The sequence below is a fragment of the Sciurus vulgaris genome (assembly GCF_902686455.1).
Source record: "Sciurus vulgaris genome assembly, chromosome: 2".
NCBI classification, from domain to species: Eukaryota; Metazoa; Chordata; class Mammalia; order Rodentia; family Sciuridae; genus Sciurus; species Sciurus vulgaris.
In genome coordinates, this window is record NC_136462.1 from 39,933,291 (window position 1) to 39,958,388 (window position 25,098).

General features: G+C 42.4%; 3 protein-coding genes across 4 annotated transcripts in view; 2 read left to right on the forward strand and 1 right to left on the reverse strand.

Moving 5' to 3' along the window:
• The window catches only part of KCNH5 (potassium voltage-gated channel subfamily H member 5), a 700,940-nt gene that overhangs the window by 95,167 nt on the left and 580,675 nt on the right, over positions 1-25,098 (forward strand). The gene's annotated exons all lie outside the window — the stretch shown is intronic.
• On the forward strand, positions 1,714-10,255 carry GPHB5 (glycoprotein hormone subunit beta 5). 2 transcript variants are annotated; one of them, XM_079126588.1, is made up of 2 exons: positions 1,714-4,140; positions 8,548-10,255. In XM_079126588.1, exons 1-2 carry the CDS (start codon positions 3,937-3,939, stop codon positions 8,734-8,736), a joined length of 393 nt encoding a protein of 130 aa, XP_078982714.1. In that variant the 5' UTR covers positions 1,714-3,936; the 3' UTR covers positions 8,737-10,255. The 2 variants fall into 2 exon arrangements, 1 of the variants encoding a protein (XP_078982714.1); XR_013761754.1 differs by lacking the exon at positions 1,714-4,140 and adding an exon at positions 7,805-8,050 and having other exon boundaries at positions 8,548-8,678.
• RHOJ (ras homolog family member J) overlaps positions 18,180-25,098 on the reverse strand; it is an 87,879-nt gene continuing 80,960 nt past the window's right edge. Inside the window, exon 5 of the mRNA XM_079126305.1 lies at positions 18,180-23,640. Within this exon, the coding sequence (XP_078982431.1) occupies positions 23,494-23,640 (147 nt within the window). The 3' untranslated portion in view covers positions 18,180-23,493. The remainder of the gene's footprint in view (positions 23,641-25,098) is intronic.

Below are 25,098 nucleotides of genomic sequence, written 5' to 3' on the forward strand. Positions count from 1 at the left end.
TGATCACTCACACGCCACCCCTCTATTAGTCCATCTCTTGTTGCCAATAACACAATACCACAGGGTGAGTGAATTATATAAAAAAGAGAGAGAGAGAGAGAGAGGAATACTTTGGTTCCCAGTTCTGGAGATGCAAAGTCAAGAGGCTGCATCTGGTAATGGGCTTCTTGGTGCCAGAATCCCTGGCAAGAGAAGGGGAGTGTGTATACAGGTGCGTGTCCTCTGATCTCCTCTCTCTTTCTTATAAAGCCACTAGGATTCAATCACAGGGGCTCCACCTTGATGACCTCCCGCAGACCCTATCTCTGAACACCTGAGTCAGATTAAGTTTCCACCCTCTTACTATCTCCCAATGGGGAATATAATTTAATGCATGAAATCTTGGGGGACACATTCAGGTCACATCCAAGCCATAGCATTGCTTCTCCCCTTTCCTTTCCCCTACTGAACTTTTATCTTCTGATTTGTCCTCCAAGGTGACAATGAATCCCCATGAAGATGATAATGGAGCAGAGTAAGAGAAGCTTCTCCCAGGCCTGTGTGTGGAGACATGACCTATGTCTTTGCTATCTCAAGAAAGCAGGGAGCTCCATGTAGCTGGAAGAGAAGGTGGCAGGTGCACAGACCATGGTGGCTGAGGTATCCTGTAGGATCAGGGCCCTCAGCAGCCTTTACAGTCAAGCTGTCACCTCTCACTTTGCCTGTGGAGGGGTACATGGCATGGCAGAGTGCAAGGACTGCAAAAGGTGGCATCCAGACACCACTGCCCTTCTTGGTAGCCCTGATGCAGCTGAAAGGCCACTGCTGTCTGCATGCAGGGCGATTTCAGGCACCTTCTTGATACAATGCTCCAGGCAGCCACTTCGATGGACTGTAGTTGGTTGCAGAGAGGAGACCAATTGTCGTCCCCAATGTGGTTGAAGGTTTTGGAAGTAGGCACGTTACAAAATGACTCAGTCTCCACTTCTCCCAATGTAAAAAGGAGAAATGATGATTGACTTACAGAACTTTTGGAAGGTTTAGAGATGCCATATGTAAGAGCACAGCAGATTCCTAGTAGGGAACTGGTAAGTGGCCACTGCAGACGCTCATTACTGTAAGGCTAAAAGCTGACGGGGCAGAGGGCAAGGATGCCAGGCAGTTGGGAATGGTGACAGAAAGCTGCTCTTGACCTCCCTTTGCTGTCTGTCTTTATTTCGTGATATGCAGACGTAGGTGTGCACGTTTCAGGTCCGAGAGGCACGAGCAGCCCTCTTCAGAAACAGTTCTCAGCTGCTGGCCAGCTCTTTGCCTAGCAAGTCAGGGAGATCACACCATGCAGCAGTCTGTCCCCACGGTGTCCCATTCCTGGTTCTGCTACTCACAGACTGAAGGGTCACAGAAAGCCCTTAATTTTTTTTTAAATTTTAATTAAAAATCATAAATTTACATAGGGCAATGTTGTTTGATTCCTTCTGTTATTTTTTCCCTCCCCCTTACCCCTCCCACCCCTCTTTTCCCTCTATACAGTCCTTCCTTCCTCCATTCTTACCACCCTCCTTATCCCTAATCCTAAACCTAACCCTAACCCTAACGCTAACCCCTCCCACCCCCCCCTTATATGTCCTCATCCACTTATCAGCGAGATCATTCGTCCTTTGGTTTTTTGAGATTGAAAGCCCTTAATTTTAAGCCTAATTCCACTGTCTTCAAAATACATATGGTAACCAGATTCTGGAAATAGGGGTGGTGCTTTGATGAACACTCTGAGTGTTGTTATATGTTTTGAAGATTCAAACCTTTTATGAATACATTTAAAGAATAACTTTCTTTGCAGAAAACAGAGATGCTTTAACTTTTTCATTTAGTTTCATTAGTTATTTAATATGCGTCTTAAATGTCTATGGCTATGTCATGATTTACTATGATATGGAAACTCCTAAGGGCAGAGATGATGTCTGCTTCATTTGCTTTTTAGAGCAACCAGAAAAATGCCACAAACAAGTAGGTTTTTAATCCATTTGCATGTTGTTGTTGCAGACTGGAATATAAACTATGTTCCATACTCATAAAAATTATCCCAGTCTTATGTTAACCTTTTAAGATCAGAAATCTAATGGAACATTTCCACTAGAGCAATTCATGAAGTACAAATGCATAAATATTGCTTTATTGTAATTTAAAAATATTAATAATATTAATTGATTTTCTATAATAAAAATCTGGCCAATGTAGAAAATGTGAAAAATCTTAAAAAGCATAGAGAAAAAATGAAGTCATATTTTTCCTATATGATTCATTTAAAATGTTGTTAATAATATCTCCTATTTAACTAATTTTAAGACTTTCAAAAATTGTTCTTACTGTGATTTTTCTCTTCTAGTTAGGATTCCCATATTCTTCCCAGTAAGCACTAATGTTTTGTTTGTTTTCACTGTATTGAAGCACATGGTGATTCAAGGAAAGAGTTTACCATGAGCTGCTGGTGACTTCCCCTGCTTCAAAGGAAACTTTGAAAAGTTACCATGAAGGAAAAGTTAATCCATCTTTTGCCACTGCATTTGTTCTCTCAAAACCAGGTGAACTACCTCTGATTATTTCCTAGGATTATGTCACCCACCAGGGCAACTTTCTGTTTCAGTATGTGATGTTAAGAAACAAAACAACACCCTTTAAGTTAATCAGTTTTGGAAAATAGAGACTGGCTTTATATTCCACGACTTTGATGTGCGTAGTAGTTCCTGTAAGAATCGGCCTCCCTTTTGTTGTGATTGACAAGACCTTTCCTATATATTTGAGCAACTGAGCAGCCCAGTAACAGAGGGAAGAGATATTTATCCAGAGCTAACTTCACCACTCATTGCTGCTTTGTAAAACCCTGGGTACAAGTGTCAACTGTAAGTGTCAGAAGAGTTGGCTCCAGCAAGATCAGGTAAGGGCCTCTCCATCTTTGCGACTTCATTCCTCTCAAGGGGAAGCCTAGAGACCCTGCATGGTGACAGGTCAGACCTGTGACAGCAGTTTTGGAAATGCAGTCCCTTTTAAGCAATAGGGACGGGTGGGGGGGGGGCATTTCGTAAATGTCCTTTTCAGCCTCACTTCAACATCCACATGTGTTCTGCCTTATGGACCAAGCATGAAGGGCCCATTCTGGTGACTAGACCACGGGAAATGATCCTGGTCTGTTCTTTAGAGGATCCTCCAGATATACTATCTAGAGGGGGTAGACTTGACAGTAGACTGGGATCATGTTTTTAATACTCTGATGCTTTCTAGCATTTGAATTAATTTGAATCATGATGAAGTGCTTATTAGAGCAGAAGCATAGAGCAGAGGCAATTTGTCACAAGTAGGACACATTTTTATGAATGGCCATCTAGACAGGTGCCTGGTTTTATAAAATCCTCTGCATATCCACGTTGTGTGGTGGATTGAGTCAGTAACAACACATGCAGGGCCTACCTTTATTATTTATCTACTTCTCTATTCATTCCTCAGGCATGACACCAAAAATAAAATTTTGATCAAAGCGTGTAGCATGGGACCCAAATACCCTAGACCAGAATAAAAATAACTTATGTGTATTCATGTATTATGTCAAGATACGGAATTCTTTTGTTGTTACTTATATTTTGTGTTCATTTTGAAGAACACAAATATACAAGTCTTTAATATACAAGTCAACTCCACCACTTGGGTTACAGTAAGGTAAAGCCTTAGAATGCCTATCAAGGATTGGATATCCAGAAAGGTCCAGGGAATCTATACTGGAGTTGGTTACAGAGAACTCTGGGCACCCGTCTTGGAGTTTGCGGGTATTTAATCTTTCTTGGCCCCTTTTTTGTGAAATGCCAAGAGCAAGGTCCCTTTGACAGCAGCCAGTGTGCTCTTGGTCACCACACTGAGGGCAGCTGGATTTGTTAAACTTGATTTCTTTTTCCTCTTGGGAGGGACAGCATGAAGCTGGCATACCTGTTCCTTGGGGCCATGGCCCTCCTGCTTCTGTGTGGCTGTGGCTCTGTCCTCAGCACCTCCAGCGGGGACCTGCGGACCTTTGTGGGCTGTGCTGTGAGGGAGTTTACTTTTCTGGCCAAGAAGCCGGGCTGCAGGGGCCTTCGGATCACCACGGATGCCTGCTGGGGCCGCTGTGAGACCTGGGAGGTAAGTGGCTCAGGCCTGATTCCAGAGCAGCGCTCACCACTTTAGGGACTGGAGGTAGAACTGGACATCTGCCCTTTCCTATGGACTTAAAAACTCCCAACAGCATCGCCTAAAAATGATCTGCATGATGTTGCCCCTCTAACAAACATGGATAAGATTAATAGCTTTTTTTTTTTTTTTTTTTTTGCTGGGGGTTGGGGACCAGGGATTGAACTCAGGGGCACTCCACAACTGAGCCACATCTCCAGCCCTGTTTTGTATTTTACTTAGAGACAGGGTCTCACTGAGTTGCTTAGTACCTTGCTTTTGCTGAGGCTGTCTTTGAACTTGTGATCCTCCTGCCTCCGCCTCCCCAGCTGCTGGGATTACAGGTGTGTGCTGCCGCAACCAGCTAGATTAATAGCTTTATTTATGGTCTCTGGGAAGTCAATATGTGCTCTTATTTCACGCATTTTACACATCACAAGGAGGGATTGAAGGAGCAAGAGACTTCAAAGTCATGGAGGGAGTCACTGCACAGTTGGGAATAAATTCTTGTCTCAAACCTGTGACCAGATTACCTTCCTGTATTCCTTCATTTGTGATAAAGTCAACCATTTGCCAAGAAAGAGGCTGCTATCACAGCCCTGTCCCCTCAGATCCCTGGGGCCCTCGGGGATCATCATGAACAGATCTATGAAGCCCCTTTATATTCAAGTAAATCTGGCCTTTCAGTTAAAATGGGGATAAAAATCTCAAACACAGTTGGAATCCTACTGGGCTGAGATGAGGAATTGGTTAACTTAAAGAGGAAGAGGGCCCCTGAGTACCCCTCAAATCACACCACCTGTGGTTAGCTGACTCTTCTCACCAAGGCCCATGTTGGTAACTGACGGAGCACCAGCTCTGATCTTGTCAACCCTAGCTATCAAACTTTAACGACCACTCGCTCCTGTGAATTCAGTCACCAACTTTCAAGGTCCAGCAACGTGGCATCTGCCTGCTTTCCCAGAGACTACCAATATTCTTAGGTTTGGCTTTGTCAGGCTGAGTTTTAAATGTTTTATTAGACAGCCCTCACGAAATCTCATTTTGGTCCTCTTCTCCTATCCCGCCTCATTTCTGTCATATTATATTTATTCCTCAATGCTGAATCCCAGTGCCAACTTCTCTAAGCCTTGTCTGGCTCTGTGGTAATTCCTTGATTGTGTTCTACCTTTCGTTTGACCCCCGCCACATGATTTTAAGTGTTTTTGAGGACAGAAGTCCATGCTTGCCGCTTTCACAGCTTTTGTTGAAGTGCCATGTGTGGAAGAGGCAGTCCATAAATGTTTGTTAATTCAGAAGGGGTTGACCTCTTCCCAGAGGTGGCTGTCCTCTGATCTAATGGAAGCCAGCTTTGAAGCACGTGCTCATCACTAGAGGACTCTTCCACTAGGAAAAGCAGGCTTTTTTCAGGGACTTAGAGAGCAAACTGCTACTGCTTAAATAAAATTATGGACCTCTGAATGGAATTGGGTTATGATGCAGAAATCTCCAAACCAACTGAAAGTATCCCATCAAATTGGCTTCGTTTTTTGCATCATTCAGGAGCTTAAGAGATAATAGCCGGTGAAAATTCAGTTTTGCTAAGTAACTGTCTGTTGCCGTCTAATGACCTCAGGGAACTTGGGCACCTTCTCATGTGCAGGCCCTGGCCTGGCAGTGCCACCTTTGGTTGACTGTCCAGCCCTGGGCTATTGGCAGCTAGCCCTTGGTGTGCCATATTCGCAGCTCCTGTTTCTTCCATCCTCTTCTCTCAGTTGGTGACTGTCTTTAGCTGGAATATGGTCCCTCAGAGGAGGACAGAGACTGTGCTCTCACTGGAGAAATGGAAGCACCAAGACAAAGAAAGAAGAGTGTCCTTAATTTTAGCCAACTTTTATTTGTACCTTTACTGTGTTAGGAAATTGGAGGTTACCTAGGGAAATAAATACATATATGAGATTCATTTTCCTAGCAACCAGAGGTTTCTGAGATTAAAGCACTATTTTTTTTTTTTTTTTGTAGCCATACTGGGGAGCATGTCTGAATATAAGGATGTTCATGATAACAAAGTGGTTGAGTTTACTTTTGAAGTGGAGCTATTGCTGCAAATAGTGATTTCTCATGCCCTGGGTTTAGAGTTGCCAGATTTAGCAAAAGGAAAGCAAAACCAAACCGAAAAACAAAAAAACAAAACAACAACAACAAAAATGAATCAATGAAACCCAAATATCCACCAATCTCTGCTCCCCACCCTCCAAGAAAAACCCTGAACCAAAAGAAAAAAAAAAAAAAAAAAAAAATCCAGAGTGAAACTCAACAAAAGACCAGGAAGTCCAGATAAATTTGAATTTCAGATAAAACAACAAATAATGTTTTCAGTGTAAGTTTGTCTCAAATATTGCCTGGGACAGATTTATACTAAAGAATTAATTACCTGAAACACAAATGGAGCTGAGTGTCTGGTCCGCCCATGTTCCCAGAATACTGAGGGTAGGAAGACACAGAGTAAATGGAGGAAGATAGGAGAAAACAACCTGGGACAAATTCAGCTCTTCTACCTGGTCCTTGTTGAAGGCGAGGTTGTTATTTTCATCATCATGCAAGAACTTCATATTGGGCCTATCTATCATTTATGTATCTATCTATCATCTATCGTCTAGGTATCTATCATCAATCTACCTACCCATCCACCCATCCATCCGTCTATCCATCCATCCACTTACCTTTTTTGCCTAGAACAAGTGAAGGCACTGTCCTTTGACAGATGTTATCATTTTTGCCATAACTTCTAATGATATTAACGGAATACATTTATTGAACACTTATCTGTGCTAGGCACATGTCATCTCACCTTATCTCCACAACAGTACCCTAAGGCAGATGTCTTGTTTCACAAATGAGAATGCTGGGACTTTAAGGAGTTTAGTTGATTTCTCAAGGTCTTCAGTAAGTAAGTTGTATAGCTGGAAATTAAGCTTGACAGGTCTGACTACACAGCTCGAGATTTTTTCCCTTGACTTTTATTTTTCAGCTATATTTTAACTTTTTTTTTTTTCCCCCACCCTGTGATACTGGGGATGGAACCCAGGACCTTGTACATGCTAATAGGCTCCACCACTGAGCCATATCCCCAGCCCTTTTTGTTTTATTTTGGGACAGGGGTATGGTTAAATTGCCTGGGTTGACCTTGAACTTATGATTCTCCTGCTTTGGCCTCTTGAATAGCTGAACACCAGAGATATTTTATCCATATTTCATTTTGGTATATTATAGTTATACATAATGGTGGCATTTGCTGTTACATATTTGTGCATGCACATGATGTAAGGGTTGGAGAGTTTTAACTTCTACCTTGTGTTGAGTTTTCTCTGGTCTATATGCTCTGTTTATCAAAATTATCTTTGAATTCAAAGTTAATAAAAGGTGAGGGAAGGAAGTGAGTCCTCTGCTTGTCAGAGGGGCCCTCGAGTGTTCAGGAAGCTGCCTGGCACTCGTCTTTTGTTGACTCCCAGCAGATAGTTATGAGGACCTCCCAGGTTAGGTACTGGAGCACCACAGGGAGCAAATAGGCAGGAATTCTATCCTAACAGAGCTTACTCTCCAGAGTAGGAGAAATGTCACACAAAGGAATAAAATACCTAAGATATCATGTCAGGAGGAAAAGCAGGAAGGGGAAGAGGAAGCTCTAGGGTGTGGAGGGGGATGTTGTAGTTTTAAATAGCATGGTCAGGAAAAGCTTCCCTAAGAGGTTAGCATTTGACAAAAACCTAAGGAGCAAATCCTCTGGCAGAATGTTTCAGACAGAGGGAACAGCAAGTGCAAAGACCCTCGATGGGACTGTTCCTGGTGGGTTGAGGAATGATAGAGTCCACCGTGGCTGGAGCCTAGTGAAGAAGTCAGCAAGGTGGGGACTGTCACAATCCCATCAGGAGGTGAAGGTGTGGGGAAGACTGATGCAGGTGTTGGCTGGAGATCACAAGTTCTCTGGCTTTTACTGGGTGAGATGGGAAATGGGTGGGATTGGAGGGGGTGGAGTGGGTGGGGGGCCATGTCTGATGCTTTAGAAGGTCACTCAGATACCATGTTGCAAACAGAGGGCAGGGGTTACAGTGGAAGAGGGGGCACCAGTTAGAAGGCGTTTGTAGTGATCAAAATGATTCATTTGCTAAATATTCCGCCAGCACTTCCTGTGTGCTGTGGACTCTTCTGGGAGCTCAGGATATGGTAGTGAACAAAAATCAGCTTCCTGTTTTCCGGAGTTTGCTTTCTACTGAGAGGAGGCAGAACAATAAGTAAACAGAAGAAAACCAAGTTAATGTCAAGTAATGATAAATGGTGCCAAGAAAACGAAACAGGGTGGTATGTTCTAATGGGTTCTCTGTTTTCTCCCTGTGGGGACAGAAACCCATTCTGGAACCCCCCTACATTGAAGCCCATCATCGAGTCTGTACCTACAATGAGACCAAGCAGGTGACTGTCAAGCTGCCTAACTGCACCCCTGGAGTCGACCCCTTCTACACCTACCCTGTGGCTGTCCGCTGTGACTGCGGGATCTGCTCCACGGCCACCACGGAGTGTGAGACCATCTGAACCGATGTGATCGGCAGGTCGCAGCTGGTGGCCTCAAGCCTCACGGACCTACCTGCATGGGCAGCACAGACAGCTCTACCCCTGGCTTCGCTCAAGGACTGTTTAATTTGGCCATCCCTGTGGAGGTGGTTACCAGTCTCCCTTTACTTAGGTGCAGGGCCTGAATGCAGTATACTAATGTTGAAAATGCAAAACAATACTTGTTCCTTTACCAGAAGAATTTCTCTGGTTCATACACCTTCAAATTAGTTTTACTTTGCCTTCAGTCTTGGAACACAGTTTGTATATTACAGTCCTCTCCCAATTTGTACTGGTAATATGCCACTGACTTAAATGCACTGGATATAATTAGGAAATGGGGCTGTAAAGTCTTTTAAAATTCCTACGTTCCATTTAGCCACTGACCTTTGACTAGGATGAAAAGGCTAAAAGTTATCAACACCAATGCACTAGTCTTCATTACCCAAAAAGAAACTCGACTGCAAGTTTCCTTAGAAAAAATGTTCCATTTCCTTTTTAAATGAGCAATTATCTACCCAAGAAATAGACTGCTCAGATTGATAAAGAGCAGGGAATTGATCAAGAGAGGAGCTCAAAGTAGAAGGTTGGATTTGGCTAATTGTTTTTCCCCAGCAATATTCCTTAAGTTCCTGTAAGATCCTTACTATAAAGAGGCTCCTTTGTGATTAAAAACAAAAACAAAAACAAAAAAACCTAGGAAAAAAATTAGCTAGAGGCTATCATTTAGGTATAAAAACCTCTGAATCTCATGTTTTTGGAGTGTGATATTCTCCCAAAGCTATGGCAAAATGGTCATTTACAAATATTCTTCCTTCCTTAGCACATTTTAAAATTTGAATTGTAATTTATTAAAATCAGAAATTTTACATTTGTAGGGGTAAAACTGCACTGCTGGCTCAGAGGAGAAAAGTCTGTGATTGTCTAGCTCTTGCCCTCTCTAAAATCTTACAGCAGCTGGTTCTGTGACTTTTTTCTTAAACTCCAATTTTATGCAAATGTCTTTCATTCTGTCATTCTGGGGGTTGAATTTAACCTTGTTCACTTTTCATAATATGCCAGGAAAATCTATATAAATACCAATAAAGTGCATTCTCTTTTGAATTCATACAAATTTTCAGAAAAGTCTTTTTAGTCTTCACTATGCTTTCTCTAATGTTACAAAGAACACTGAGAAGGAAATATGAGGTTTTCTCTGGAGTGTTAACTTGGGATTTCATGGTCAGTAAGGGACACAGAGAGATGACTCTGGGTATCCCAAAGGTAGTAAAACCCTGGCACACTGCAACTGGGAGCTATGAATCTTCTGGAAAGAAGAATCAAGGAGTCCCCATGAAAAAACATGTTGAGATTGATGGTCAAGGACTGGGATGTGGGGCTGAAAGTCTGGGAACAAAGGGCATGGGCATGATTCACCCCAACCCTTAGCAGGCCTGTTGGTAGGAAAAGGAAGTCACTCTACATAAATAGGAGTCCAGCCAGGCATGGTGGCACATGCCTGTAATCCTAGTGGCTTGGGAGGCTGAGGCAGGAGGATCATGAGTTCAAAGCCAACTTCAGCAACTGAGTGAAGGCCCTAAGCAACTCAGCAAGACCCTGTCTCTAGGTAAAATACAAAAAAAAGGGCTGGGGATGTGACTCAGTGGTTGAGTTTAATATCTGGAACAAAAACAAAAACAACCCCCCCCCAAAAAAAAAAAAAAAAAACAAAAAAAAAACAAACAAACAAAAAGAAAGAAAGAAAGAAAGAAAGAAGGAGTCGAGTGCTGTGATTTCTGCTGGGACCATGGGTGACGATTGGGGACGACATGGATGGCCCCACTCAAATGTTTTTGCCCCATCTCTAGGAATCTTCTTTAGGATTTCCTGAAGCTAGTTAGAATTTGAGGAAAGATGACTGCAGCATGGTCCTGACAGCATAGACTCATGGGAGGTGGAGGGTCTGATAAAGAGGCTGTTTATAAATGTGTGGGCAGAGGAAGGGAAACCAGCAAGCAGGGTGAAACACGTCTGGCCTGGAAGCAATGGCCACCCTAGGCTGAAGGAACAAGAGAGGGAGTGGTTACTATACTCCAGAGAGAACTCCAGATAGGGACCCTGACAGGAGGTAGGAAGTGTCTGTGTGTGGGGGTGTGTGTGTGGGAGGGGTGGGGGACAAATGCCCCAGCCTCACTCTCCTTCCACCCCCTGGTCATCTGTTGAGTCAAATGGTAAAGCATGGAGTGAGGGACCCCTGATTTGGTCTCTAAATGTTGGCTTCCTGGGTAGGGGGTTATGGAAGGGTGGAGACTAGATCTAAAGGGGCAAATGATCAAATCCAGCAGAGTGGTCCTTCTGGGAGGTTCAGCGGCAATGCAGAAGGGTGGTAATGTTGGCTGTGAGAGCTACGGCGCATGCTTAGTGCCAAAGTGACTAAGACCTCCCAGGTGACTGGGGATGCACATGGGAAGGCAGGTACTCGCTAGTATCATGTGGATAACATTGGGCCACATGGGGTCAATGTGGGATTAGTAGCTTGTTAAATTCAATCGCAGCCCCCAGGGCATGCTGGGAAAGGTGAATTTGAAAAAAAAAATATTTCTCCTAATACAGCAAGAAGGTGGACTGTGCTGAAAATTAGTCCTAAGATCTGATTGGGAGAGCAGCTCGATTTTTTTTCCATCTGCATATCTTTATATTTTTACTACCTATAATCAGAACATGGGTATTGGTTTTAAACATCATGTACATTTTTTATAAGTGTATCATATTTTGTAATCTGTATGTAAATTGTTGGTTTTTAATGTAGTAAGATCTATCAATCTCTTAAGGTTTATACCTTAGAGGTTTTTTTTGATATTTTTGTATTTATTTATGCATCCTAATGATACAAAATAGACTCCCTGTGGCCTGTGTGTACATGTGCACAACCCAGTTGCCGGTGATTGCAGACTTCCCTTGCTTGGAGACCAGAAAGGGCCCCGTCTGAGGAGGGTGTTTTCCATGAAGACACTTGCCCTCCTCAAATGCTGCTCCCCTCCCCCTGAATCCCTTCCTCAACTCTACTTGTCTCCTTTCTATTTTCATGAGGTCCCTTTTATTCCCTCTTTTCTCTCCAGCTTCCTCGTGTGAGAGAAAGCATACGACCCTTGACTTTCTGAGTCAAACTTATTGGCTTAACATAATCCTCTTCCATTCCATTCATTTTCCTGCAAATGACATAATTTTGTTCTTTTTTAGGTCTAAACAAGTCTTGTGTTTATATATCACATTTTCTCTTTCATTCATCTGTTGATGGACAGCTACGCTATTTTTCATACTTTGGCTGTAGTACATTGCATTGCTATAAATGTGTGTATGTATATATTGCTATAATACAATATTTTTGGATTACTACCAAGGAACGGTATAACTGGATCATATGGTGGTTCCTTGCCTAGTCTTTTGAGGAACCTCTATACTGATTTTCATAGTGGTAGTATTAATTTACAGTCCCACTAACAGTGTTTAAGTTTCTTTTCTCCTGTAACCTCACCAGCATTTATTATTTGTATTCTTCATTATTGCAGCTCAATTATTAAAGAGACTGAATCTGCCACCCTGGAAGATCTCCTGCACTTATCACATGGTCCTAATAGGGAAGGAAAGGTACGCGGAGATCTGGAATGGGGACACTTAGGTGGAGGTGTTGAGGTTTCCCTGTGAAAGAGGCTCACCTGCTCTTCCTTGGAGACTATCAAGGTCCCCCATCTAAGGAGGATGTTTTACGTGGTGATGCTTGCCCTTCTCAAATATTGCTCACGGCCACTGTTGTTCCAGATGAATAATTAGCACCAAGTCTCAGGGTGGTCAGGCTGGAGAAAGGCTTGCCCTGTGATGGGAAGAAGGAGTTCCTGCACAAAGGAGCTTTAGGAATTGTAACCGGTATAACCAGGAGGAATTGGTAGATGTACTTGGCCATGGATCTTGAGAGTGCACCATGGGATAGAGAGGAGGGTGGCAGAGCATGTGACTGGATGAGAGGAGTTTACCTCTATGGAGCACCCTCTGCATTTCCCTTCACCATAAGGGTGCAGGATCTGGTCCCAGTGTGCTGTTGGGATGGCTCCTTCGAGCCTGGGGAAATGGCGGCTGGCATTAATGAAGAGCTGTCTGAACTGTCCTGGCAGAGCACTGAGGAACAGGAGGGTCTGCTAGCATGGATTTATTACAGGAGACCAGAGAGCTCAGCAGCTGGCCATGTTCATCTGAAAGGTTCAGAGAACACGCCCTTCAGGAGAACAGAAGGATGGCCCTGGCCAGGGCACTGCATCGCGGGAAGCCTCATGGCGGCTCTTCTCTGTAGTCTGGGCAGGTGCTGGGGAAGCTGCCGCGGAACCCGGCTTCCTGGTGTTGGCAGAGGTGATGGGGTTCTGAATTAGCAGCCACCAGGTGGTGACAAGTGGCCATAGGAGGCAAAGCAGACCTAATTGCTGTAGCAGGTGGCAGGACTACAGTGGCAACCAGAGCGCCGTGATCTGCAGTCTCTGTGGTGCTGGTCCATGGTGCTCCTAGGCTGTGGCATTCAAAAAACTTTTATAGTAAACATCCATCATAATCAGAAAGGTTATTAATGAAAAACAGAGGGAAATATATGTCAGGATTTATACCAGTGCTAAACTCGAATCTTTTTCAAAGGCCCTCTTCCCTCTTCCTGTCTTCCTCTGCCTTCCCTTCTGCAACTTTATCTTCCTTCTACAAATATTTATTTACTTTTTTAAATGCATTTTTAGTCGTTGATGGACCTTAATTTTATTTATTTATATGTGGTGCTGAGAATTGAACCCAGTGCCTCACACATGCTAGGCAAGCACTCTGTCACTGAGATACAACCCCAGCCCTACAAATATTTATTCAATACAATTTTGTGTAAAGCATTGGGAAATAAAGATATAAATATCATTATCATTTATGGAACCCCTACTGTAATCAAGACCCTTTATACTAATTCTTTTTTATTTTCTGTCAACCACACTAGTAAGCATTGTTATTGACATTTTACGATTACCATTTTATGGAGGATGAACCAAAAGCCCAGAGAGGTCAAGTAACTGGCTCAAATAACATAGCTAACAATCAGCACATGGTAGATTTCTCTGACCAAGAAACTTTCCCACTAGAACATGATGATTTTTTGGGGGAATTCTTCTTCCAAGTCTTTCCTGTTTGGAGAAGTCTTGGAGTGTATCCATGTTAGAGGATCTCACACTGTTGATGAGCATTTTGTCAGTCTTTCCTGGAGGTGGCTCAAGGCAAGGTCAGGTTGTTCTATGGGGATTGGAATTTTTCTCCGATTTCTTTTATAACCTCTAGTAAGATTCTGTTTTGCTGAGCTCAAATCAAATGTTACAACAGAAGACACCGAGTGAGCAAAGAAGCAGACGCTCAAAGGGAGACTCAGGGTCCCCTGCAGAGCTGAGGGCGGGCCCTGTGCTTGTTTCCCAGGCAGTGTGGAAACTGGGGCCAGGCAGTGGTGGCCACAGGGCCTGTTAGGGTGGCTCTAGGTAAACTAACTCTCAGCAACTCCTTATTCTGAAAATATGTTTATTTTGTAGTTAATGAAAGGCAAGGAGTGAGTGAGTCTGTGTGTTGCTGGGGGGGTCTTCCTGGATTTTTTTTTTTTTTTTCCATGAGAGTGTTTTTGAATGCAGAATATAAATTTTCATAACTGATTCTACTTCTGGCTTGATTAGATCCATTGCCTGAAGTGGTGATTCACACTTCCCTTCTACCATGGGTTAGGAAATGAATGAGCCACTAGGAAAGTACCAAGTCTTCAGTGGTGGCCCAATTAACTCTTCAGATTAATTAGGTTCTTAAAGTAAAAAGATCATTTCAGACATAACAAATGAACTGTGTATCTAATTGCAAATAATGTAGTCTTGATGAGAAAAGTTGTATTTCATAAAATTTTCCATGAGGACTGTTTTCTTCATCCAAGAGAATTTCTCCTCAAAATAATGTGTGCTTTATCCTTTTGGGTGCTATTCTTTGGTAGGGCATTAAGCAAACTATTAAGAGGTAACTTTTAAACCATTCTTTAGTAAACTTTTCCAATTTTATTTTCTGTTGTAAGTTTCTACTCGTGAAACAGTCTCCTGGATTACAAGAATCAAGTTCCTCAGTGGCAAGATGGATCTTCATTTCTTTTACAAAAAAAATCTTCCTTTGGTTTAACGAGTGGAATTATTTGGAATTGTGAACAGGGAAGTCAGGAAGGCTTGGAAGATCGTGGGATCCTGGAGGATCTAGAGGAGGTGCGAAAGTGTGCGAAAGTCCTTTGAGCAGGTGGTATCTAGAGACAGGAACAATAAACAGGGAAAGGACAAGGGAACTAGGGTGGGGGCAGGTGCAGAGTGCTGTAATTGAGAGTGCCGAGCAGACTTGTCTCCGTCGTGAAGGAATTTAGAGGAATCATTCTACTCTCTTTTCCAGGTCCTCATTATCAGAAGTAAAGTAAACCTTTCCCAGGCTTGTTGGCTTTATTTTTGTCCCTAAGTTCCTCCAGCTGTACAATTTCTTTCAGGCACTGAATAATTGAATTTAAAAAAAAAAGGTGGCTTCCTGACACACAGGATAAGTTATATGCTCTGGCCTTGATTGTGAGCCATTGCAACTTTTGGAAAATCATGTCAAGCCAAAAAGACAAACAACCTGCCCCCTCCCCAGGGGCAGACATTTCCCAGGGGACAAAAAGCATCTTGATTAACAAGAATATTAACAATACCAAAATCATAATGGTAATTTTCTTTTGGTGATGTTGAAGATAGGATTATAACCGAAGAATAAATGTGAATATCCCCAGGTCACAAAGACAATTTAATCATTTGGAAAGGAGAGTGATTAACTGAAAATAAACCCTGTATGTATACAATAAAACATATTAATGAATCATTGTTATCTTGAGGAAGTATACATGAGGATTATGCACTTGGAATGTTAGGTTCAAGTTCTTTCTGAATGAAATGTGTGAACAGATCATGCTTTCTTGGCTTTTCTGTGTTGCTTATGGAAAGGTCCCTGAGCTGACATCCCTTGTGTGGAGAGGAGTGCCATCGAAGTCAGGTGACCTGAGCTTCTTTCCAGGCTGTTCTGATCCTCACTCTTCCATTTCTCCTTGGATTCAGCATATTACAATTAAACTAATTTGGGGCACAGATTTTACCGAGTGGAATTAAAGCATCTAGCTTTTGAAAATACATTGGAAGTGTTTTTAAGAAGAAGATTTTGTTCCGTTTTTGGGTCCAGCTTTTTAGAAACAAAGTCCAATTGAAATAAACTGTGCATGTCAGCATTAAAACCATTTAAGCCAACTTCGGGACAAGGCCGAAGGTGGGAAGGACCATAAATTCACCCACACCAATCTCCACGCTTTAAAGTTGCAGAGGGAGAAGAAAGGAGAAGGCCCTGCTGATGGTGGGGGGAGGGTTCCCTTTTTCAGGCTTGATTATTCCAATGTGTTTTATTTAGTAGAAACCTTTCTATTCAAAAGAAGAGAGACTTTCAGATGGCTCAGACTAGGACTTCATGGTTACAGTAAAGGGACTACGAATCAAACTCAAAAATTACAAGTCAAAGGACTCTTGATGAGAAATCAAGGCTGATGAGAGTTTTCTCCCCCTCCTGGTTTCTCATGAAGAGAATCAAAACGGACTCTCCTTTGTGGCCTGGAGAAGGAAGGATGAAGGGGGTGCCGTGTGTCCTGCCAGGCTGTGGAAGGACATGCAGTCCCTGGTATAAAAAGTGCTTTTTGGCAGTTTGCATCAGTGGTTACAGGCAAGAAACCAGGGACCCATTTGCAGCAATGGAAATAATCTTTGGTTAAGACCCCATTTTTGAATTTGATCAAAGCCTTCTGAGAATGCTGGCTGCTTTGACTAGCCAAGCTGCTCCTGGAGGTAAAAGTGTCCCCGTTCAAAAGCTTCTCAGTGAGGGATCCTCCCAGGATTCAGGGGCGGGGATTCCTATTGCTTACAGCTTGAAGAAGGACACCTGACTATAAGCACTGAAGTAGGGCCTCTGTCGCGGTGTGAAGGGAAACCTGCTGCAAAGAGGGAGGCCCACAGCCCTCACAGAGGAGGCGGTCCCTTAGTGATGGCGCCTTGTCAATGCAGTCAGGTCTTTATTCTGAGATGGAATCGCTGGCGTCCTAGCCAGAGAATTAATTAGCTAGGTCATTTACATAGGGAGTGGTCACTCTTGTACTCTTGCTGATTTATCTGAAGAGAGGTGTGATTTGCATTCAGAACTTCTTCAGCAACAGTGGGATTTGAATAGGGCCGGAGGCTTCAGTGTGTGTGTGTGTGTGTGTGTGTGTGTGTATGTGTGATTTTAAGGACTTTGTACAGAAGGTGAGATCAAAGCGTGGTCCCCAGTGATGCTTAGTGAAGATATGTTGAGTGAGGGAATAAAGACTGATCTGTGCTTAAGACAACAGAGAAATGAGTCTGCAGAAAGGGTCTATGCCCTGCCCAGAGGATACGTTTGTTTGTGGTCAATCCTTATCTGACATCTAGAGATGAAGTCTCTAGCTTTGAATGAAGTCAGAAGCTTTGCCAAATGTTTTATGCCTTAGAAATTTGTTTTATCTTCATTTTATAAATTTATACTTTCATGTGATATGAATCTTATTTCTTCAGAAAAAGTAATTTCATTAAAAAAATTTTTATATGTATATTTTTAGTTGTTGATGGACCGTAATTTTATTTATTTATATGTGGAGATGAGACTTGAACTCAGTGCCTCACACATGCTAGGCAAGTGCTCTGCAAGTGAGCCACAACCCCAGTCCAGGAAAAGTAATTTTAGAGGACATTTTTTTCTCTCTCCCTTATCAACACCCCAAAGACTTACAGAACAGAAATACTTTAGATTTAGCAGATCTTTCAAACCAGATGCTGCTTTTCTGTTCAATTCCAAAATATGCATATTCCTTTACTGCAGCTGGGTAGCACATGACAAGAAAAGAAAGGACTTCTGGCAGCCCTTTCATTCATCCAAGAAATGAAAATGACTCAATATTAAGCTAGGGAATACCCATAAGGAAATATCTGAGAGACAGGCTAAGTTGACGGCTTCTTCGTCAGGCAGCTCTGTGTTTGGATATAGAGACTAATAATGAACTTGAGTGTCTCATAGACCAGTTCTCCCCCAGTTTTAATGTGCATACAAATTACCAGCGAGGGGGTTCTTATTAAAATGCAGAGTCTGACTCAGTAGGTCTAGACTGGGCCTGAGATTGTATGGTCCTAAGTGGCTCCAGGGTGATGCCGATGCTCCCGGGCTCAGAACCACAAGAGTAGCAAGAGGCCGGACAACTTCCCATTCTAAAAGCAACCGTTTACTTTTAGAAGGCCGTTTACTTGAGTTATCAATGGAGACACCTTCAGATGATTCACAAGGGACAGTAGGAAAAAGACTATTTAATGATTTGAAAGTCAGGACATGGCACAAAATAAACTGCAAGGTTAAAGAGTACATGAAATAACATTCCATTAATTATGAAAAAGGTATGTCGATCAGCCTTTACACAAGAAGCAGACTGTAGGAACACCGGCCAGTGAGGCGGCCAGCTGGACTTCCCTTGACTGCAGAGATTACAATGAGTAGAAGATGAACAGTTACAATTGGGAAATACTCTGCTGAGATATGCTTAAACAGTAATTTTTGTTTCCTCAGAGTGAAAGACGACTTAACCAGGTGATGAGAATGTAGAATTCATTAACTTTCTTGCCTGTTTGCTCCTGGAGGAGAAAAGAGTCTGTTTAACAAACAAACAAAAAAATTAAATGATGCTAGGTAGAGGTCATTGTAGAGTGTATTTACAAAGCTGTCCCAGCTCTGTCTCTTTTTTTCCCCTCAAAGAACAGACACACTGAAGACTGCCTAGTGCGGGATCCCAGGGAAGCGGAGCGTGCTAAGCAAGGTTGCCGACTATGGGAACCTTCTCCTCATGGTGTCCCAGACATTACAATCCCCTGTGACACTGATCAGATCCTATTCAGCTAAGATAACTGTGTTACTGAGAGACTTGGAGGACATAGCTAAAAATACAGCAAAATTACTCCAGCTGTCGCATCACAAAGCTTCTGAGCTACCACAGAACTCATAGAACAAAATAGAACTTCCAGGGTGGGATGCGTTTAAAACACACACAGACCAAAGCAATCCGGATTCTTGACATAATATCCCCTAAGGGGGAAAAATAGACTGTGAGCAGGATTAATCCTGCAGCTTTTACTCTAATTTCCTGTCGTGGAATTTCAAAGCCAAGAACAGTTGGCGAACTGCACCACCATTTCACAGATGAACCAAACTCTCTTTGACTCTTTCCTTCCCTGACCCAAAGGGCTACCCAAAGAGCACGGCAGAGCCCCTGATGGCTGAAGCGATGCTGAACACAGAGCTTGGTGCTCTGATTTTCTTTCTGGTCTTTGTTAACCATTGAAGCACCATGAATTATTGCTTTATCATATGCGATTGCATTATACCTATTAAATATGATCTTTCTTTTAGAAATGTCCCTCCGAGGATGAATAAATGCTATTCACACAAGTAACTGTCTTTCCAGATACTCCAAAGTCATCCTTTTCAGATTTTTAAGTCATGTTCGAGCTTAGGAAAACTTTCATTTGTTCAATCATATTTCTTGGTTAGGTTTTCCTTAATTGTCCATTCTGTATAAACAGAGATGGCAAGAGGCTGAAGTCCCACCCTGCTGTTCAGGACCCAAAGAGCATTGCCCAGGATTTTACTCATTTGTGGCGAATCATGAGTGGAATCGCCTAGCATCATGATCCGAGTAGCCCTGATGATCATGGAGTGCTCTTCACAGTCACGGTCCCTTCGTCCCCCTGCCTCTAGAGACCAGGCAGAAGTTGACCACTCTCCAGGAGAATTCTCAGGTGTGTCTTTTACCTGTGTATGTTTGGGGCTTCCTCTCCATCCTCTGTTACCTTTTTCCAAAAGGCCTAACTTCCTTTCTAAGAAACTCGGTTTCCCTGATCTTCTCTTTTCCTTTCCGTTTCTAATGGTCCTGGAAATGACACTATTTGGCTCAGTTTCCTTATGGATACTTGGGCAGCCTACTCAACGACTCTGAGAACAGCTGGTGCCCTCTGGTTCTCTCAGTTGAGAGAGAATACATATTTCAAATCCTGGCAAACTAAACAAGGGTGGGTTTTAAAAATGAACACATAACCGGTTAGATAAAAATCTCCAGCATGACGTCAATACACTTTTAAAGCAAACCCTCAATTTGGAATCCTCTATCTCTTTGGTCTCATGAATGAGCTCGCCTTTATGAATGCAATAGGGCATCTTCGGATGCTTGCTTTGAGTCAAACATAGTTATTCTTTTTGTAAATTTTTTTATTGTTCTTTTTAGTTATACATGACAGTAAATGTATTTATTCTTGAAGATGCTCTACTTTGCAAGGATACTGCTCAAAGCAAACCGAAACAATGACCTTTTTGTTGGATTCAAATTTTGGATTGAGCTTTATTTTCTCCTAAAATTGTGAGTATAATTGTGATTGCTCTTTTGCTGCCATTCTAATACTATTTCCATATTGGTGGTCGCACCCACTTCTCTGATGGATCATGCATCTTCCCAAAGTTACTTTGCATATCATAATCAGACATATTGCCATCAAAGTCTCAGTACTAAAGCCTTCTTGCCATATACGTATGACTTACTTTTTGACTTCCCAGCTTGGGGCTTCCTAGTTTAATGTTGCTGTAGTTAAACGTTGCTGTATACCCTGGATTCCAGGCATTGTCGAACATAGATTGAATTCTTATGTCTAGTTTTTCAGTAGTTTGATGGATTTTCTTATTTAAAGTGGCTTAACTACAAGAAGTTGTGGGTTCAAAATGTGTCTGGATAGTAACCTTAAAAATTTCATCTTCCATTATTTTCTTAGCTTGCTTGGACAATGTACTGTCAAATGCATTTTGTAGGGTATAAACTCTATCACACGGGATACTACCTTTCAGATGTCTTTATAAAATTTGTAATTATTATTAATAATATGATATTTATGTGGTCAAAAGATGTGTCAGGGTCTGCAGGATAAATGATGTAACTCCAATGATATACCTATGAAACTCCAACTTAATATCCATGTTAATGAATCAATTGGACTGTGGAGTTAAGGGCACTGAATGGGAAGAAGAGCCAAGATCTGTTTCAGCTCTGCCATGACACACCTCTCTTAAGTCATTTCAGTAGAGTCTCTCATATGTACAAGGAAGGACTGGACTAGAGTTTCTGAGACCTTTTCTAGCTCTGCAAAGTTAAGACTCCACCCTCACATAGAGATCCACTGCCGGTTCTTGACTTTGGGAGATAGTGTGAACCATTAAAGGATCCTTCTTCAGATTTCTATGTCTTTTTATATTTTTGGTTTCAGAGCACTTCATTCAACCTTACAGCAGAAACCGCTTTTTAGTGAAATGAACTAGGTTTTGACATCAAAGAGGGAATGAATGGTTAATTTGGTGGGATGCTAATTCACCTGAGTTGCTTTGTTCTATTTGGTAATTAAATCCTAAGGTGTCTAGGAGTCTGTGTTTCATTCAGACATCAACGGTCTCTGTGCAGGTTCTGGCTCTAGGCAAGTGTGATCTTCCCATCACCAAGGATTTTATTCCAGTGGCCCATTAGGGAGGTGATGACCTGGGAAACTATGTGCCTGTTCAGTGCACACATCTGGAAAATTCTCTTTGGTGGAGCCAAAGTACTGCCTTCAATTTTTCATCCACATCAATGAGAAGGAGTGGCCTTTTAGCAAGATGTAACCATACAACAATGTAACAAAACTGGCTAACAACACTTCCTTTATTACAGGGCTAAATGCTCATTATTGTTTGTAAAGGATGAACCCATAACCTCTGCAGTTATAGTTCATACATGGTTGATCTCCGTTTACAAAGGCTGAAAGTTCTTGTGCTCTCTAAATGTCAAGCTTTGACTTACAAAGCTCCTGTTTCCTTTTAGGTGGTGTGTGTGTGTGGGTGTGTGTGTAGTGTTTAAGAAAATGCTAGCAATTAGATGGGAGAGAAGAATAGTACTTGAAATGTGGAAGAAATGAAAACACATTTCAGAAATTTAAACTAACCAACCAATTAACCAATAAAACCAAAAGACTGAAGAGGTATCATGCAAGATCTTAAGAGAAAAGACCCATCATACAATTCTTTTCTATGTGGTTCTTCTAGGAGCCGAAGGGACAGAAACACGGGCTTTTTTCAACCCAGGGAGCTTGAATCTGGAAAAAATTGGTATAATTTTATACTGCAAAAACAGGCTTTGCTTATGCAATAATATAAAAACAATTAAGTGACTACCTGGGTGATTTCAGGGTATGTGTAAGCAAATAAGACTAATTAGAAGCCATTATAGTCTCTAATTAGAAGGGAGGAAGTAGCTTGCTCTGTGCCACAGGAATTTCTGGATGTTTGGAATTGTCATACAGAAAGGGCACACCATTCCCTACCGGGAGATTTCCTTTCTCCTAGGCCAAAGTCCTTGTAGTACATCATTTTGAAAATGGATCCAGAACTTGGTATCCACAAATTTGGTTCCTCAACTGACTTTCGGAACAAGGAATATGGAGAGAGAGGCAGTAATTTAATACCTGCTGTAACTGGAAAATGTCATTTAAATGAATGGAGTGTCCGTGGGACAAGCTAGAAGCACCTTCAGTTGAAGCAAGTAGAAAAATCAAGGCACTTTGCTTGAGCTGGGGGATTTGGAAACACTCTTTCATGGACAATGTGCAGCTCTTTCTTGTAGGTCAGGTTATGACTGGGAAGAACAAAAAGAATGGGACACAGGAGAACGTGTAAAATCAAGGAGGAAAAGGACATGCACCGGGGAGACAGGAAGTAGGAAAGTCTGTTCTGCTTAATATTTTAAAGGTTGGGTTCTGCCATCTTCTTCCTCCACTCAGTTCATCTTTAGTTTGCCCTGGCAATATTAGGTGGAAAAAAGCAGGTCACTTAACAATTTAAGCCCTTGTAGAGTGAATTTTTGGCCAAAATGGGGACCTGCAATAATTCAGATGATGTTTTCTTTTCAAAAGTTATTGCTCTGTAAATTTCCAAAAGTTTTAAAGTTTTCTCTTGTCTTGGTATAATCAGGCATTCAGAGGTACATGTTGGTTTCAATAACTTTGGTGGAAACATGCTGAAAACAGAAATGAACATAAACCATCTCGTCTGTAGGCTACTTTGGTATGGATTTGAAAAGGCCTGAGTAAATTGAGGAAATAAGGAAATGTCTTGAAAGAATGCAAATGAACATTAACACACGGGTAAACCAGCAGATTCAGAAGAACACGTTGGAATCATATTCCCAAGTTTTGTGAAAGATGTAAGGCCACCGATACAGGAATTGAGCTCCTCCTCTCCTGTCAGCTTTGTGCGTGTGGGCGAGGCAGGTGTGAAGTGCAAGGCGGCCCTTGACTCTTCCCCACGGGTTGGGCAGTGAAGTTGTCTGAGATCCCGGCTCCGCGTTCTCCTTGTGCTGTGTGGGTGCTTCTGGCCGGCAGGGGACGTGGCAGTTGGCTGAGGCTGTGCTGGGGAGCTCACAGGGTGGAGCGGCCTTTGTGTGAGGGAATTCATTTTGGTCCTGCCTTCCTTTTTGGCGGCAGCCGGGTGGCAGAGATTGGCTGCGGGTGCACCCTTGGGTGGGGCGGAGGCGAGTCTCCAGCGGCCTCAGATGATTGAGCAGCAGCCATGACACTCAGAGCAGCGGCTCTTCTTTTTCTTGGGGTGGAAAATGGTGAGGATTGCTTCGTCAAACACCGCTTTGAGACCCTTCTGAGTCAGGGCCGAACACTCCAAGTAGCACTGTGCTCCGATCTTAAATACAAAAGAGAGACAGGCCTGAGCAGGAGGAAAAGAAGAGCAAAACGCCGCGGGTCACCCCTCTGTCCCACCAGGTCTTCCGCCTGCCAGTCCCACGGACAGATTCTAGATTACGTCTTCTCTTCTGCATTTCAATTTGCATCTGCCGTCCTAATTTTTTTTTCTATATTTTATTTCTTACAGTCTTGCTTTAGCAATAAGTGGTTGTGGATCATTTTTGGTCAACAATAACTCAGAAAGTGATCTACAAACATTTTTCCTAACAGGAAAATACAATCGAGAGGATTGGAAACTGATATGATTTGAATATGTGTTGTGAACAACAGGACTGCATGCTATTGTTTTTAACATCCTCTCGTTGGTATGGCAGTGGGGAAGTTAAGTTCAAGTGAAAGGCATCTCCTGGATGAAGTAAGGCAGAGTCAACCTGGAGGACGGAGTGCCCAGCTAGGGTGTGGGTGATAGGATTTCTAGGTTATCCTTGATGAAATACTTCTGATAAGCTGTCTCTCAAGAAGGAAATGTCTGATTGGTATTACCATTTGCTTTCAACATACTTTAAACACATTTTAAAAAATTAAAAGGTGTATAAATATTTTTAAAAAATCAAAAATACATTTACTGACAGACAACTTCCTTCTCAGGGTACAGTCTGTATTTTTAAATGGTACAATTTGTACTTGCTTGGGGCTTTACTTCAAAACTTTTTTTTGGTGGACTACTGGGAATTGAACTCAGGGGCACTTGACCACTGAGCCACGTCCCCAGCCCTATTTTGTATTTTACTTAGAGACAGGGTCTCACTGAGTTGCTTAGCACCTCGCTTTTGCTGAGGCTGGCTTTGAACTCGTGATCCTCCTGCCTCAACCTCCCCAGCTGCTGGGATTACAGGCGTGTGTCACCACACCCAGCTTTACTTCAAAACGTTTTAATGATGTCATCTGATAATCACAAAATTCCTCTAAGAAACATAGACATTCAGGCCAGAACTATACGTTCTCATTAAGAAAATCACAGGCCATTAAGACCAGTCAGCCTCAATGTAGGAGACCCGAGGTAGAAATTGCTTGCAAGCTCAGTATTGAGCCAACAACATGATGTGGACCTCTTAAGATTAAGGACATCTGGAGAAATACTTGGGTTATTTTTTGCTTCACATTATGCGAACACCTTTGAAAAATTAAAGTAGATTCAGAAGAGGTTGACTGGACGGTGAGCTCTTGGAAACTATAGCTGATAAATGGCTAAATGGGGCAGCAAAATCATAGGTCTATGAGGGCCAATACATACATATATGAGGAAAGCAGGGTAGGTGTGAGGCAATAGGGAGAAGTGGGGACTGTGGTGGACTGACTGTAAAGTTCATGCCCCCTCCAGGGTGGGCAGTCTTATAGAGATGGTTGTCTATTTTTGTATTTTTCAAGAGGAGTTGAAAATCTGTAATTTTTAATT

Excerpts from the sequence above, each read along its gene's own strand:
- GPHB5 (XM_079126588.1), top strand. The coding sequence starts at position 3,937 with ATGAAGCTGGCATACCTGTTCCTTGGGGCCATGGCCCTCCTGCTTCTG. Across the intron at positions 4,141-8,547 it reads GCCGCTGTGAGACCTGGGAG|AAACCCATTCTGGAACCCCC; the intron begins GTAAGTGGCTCA and ends CTGTGGGGACAG.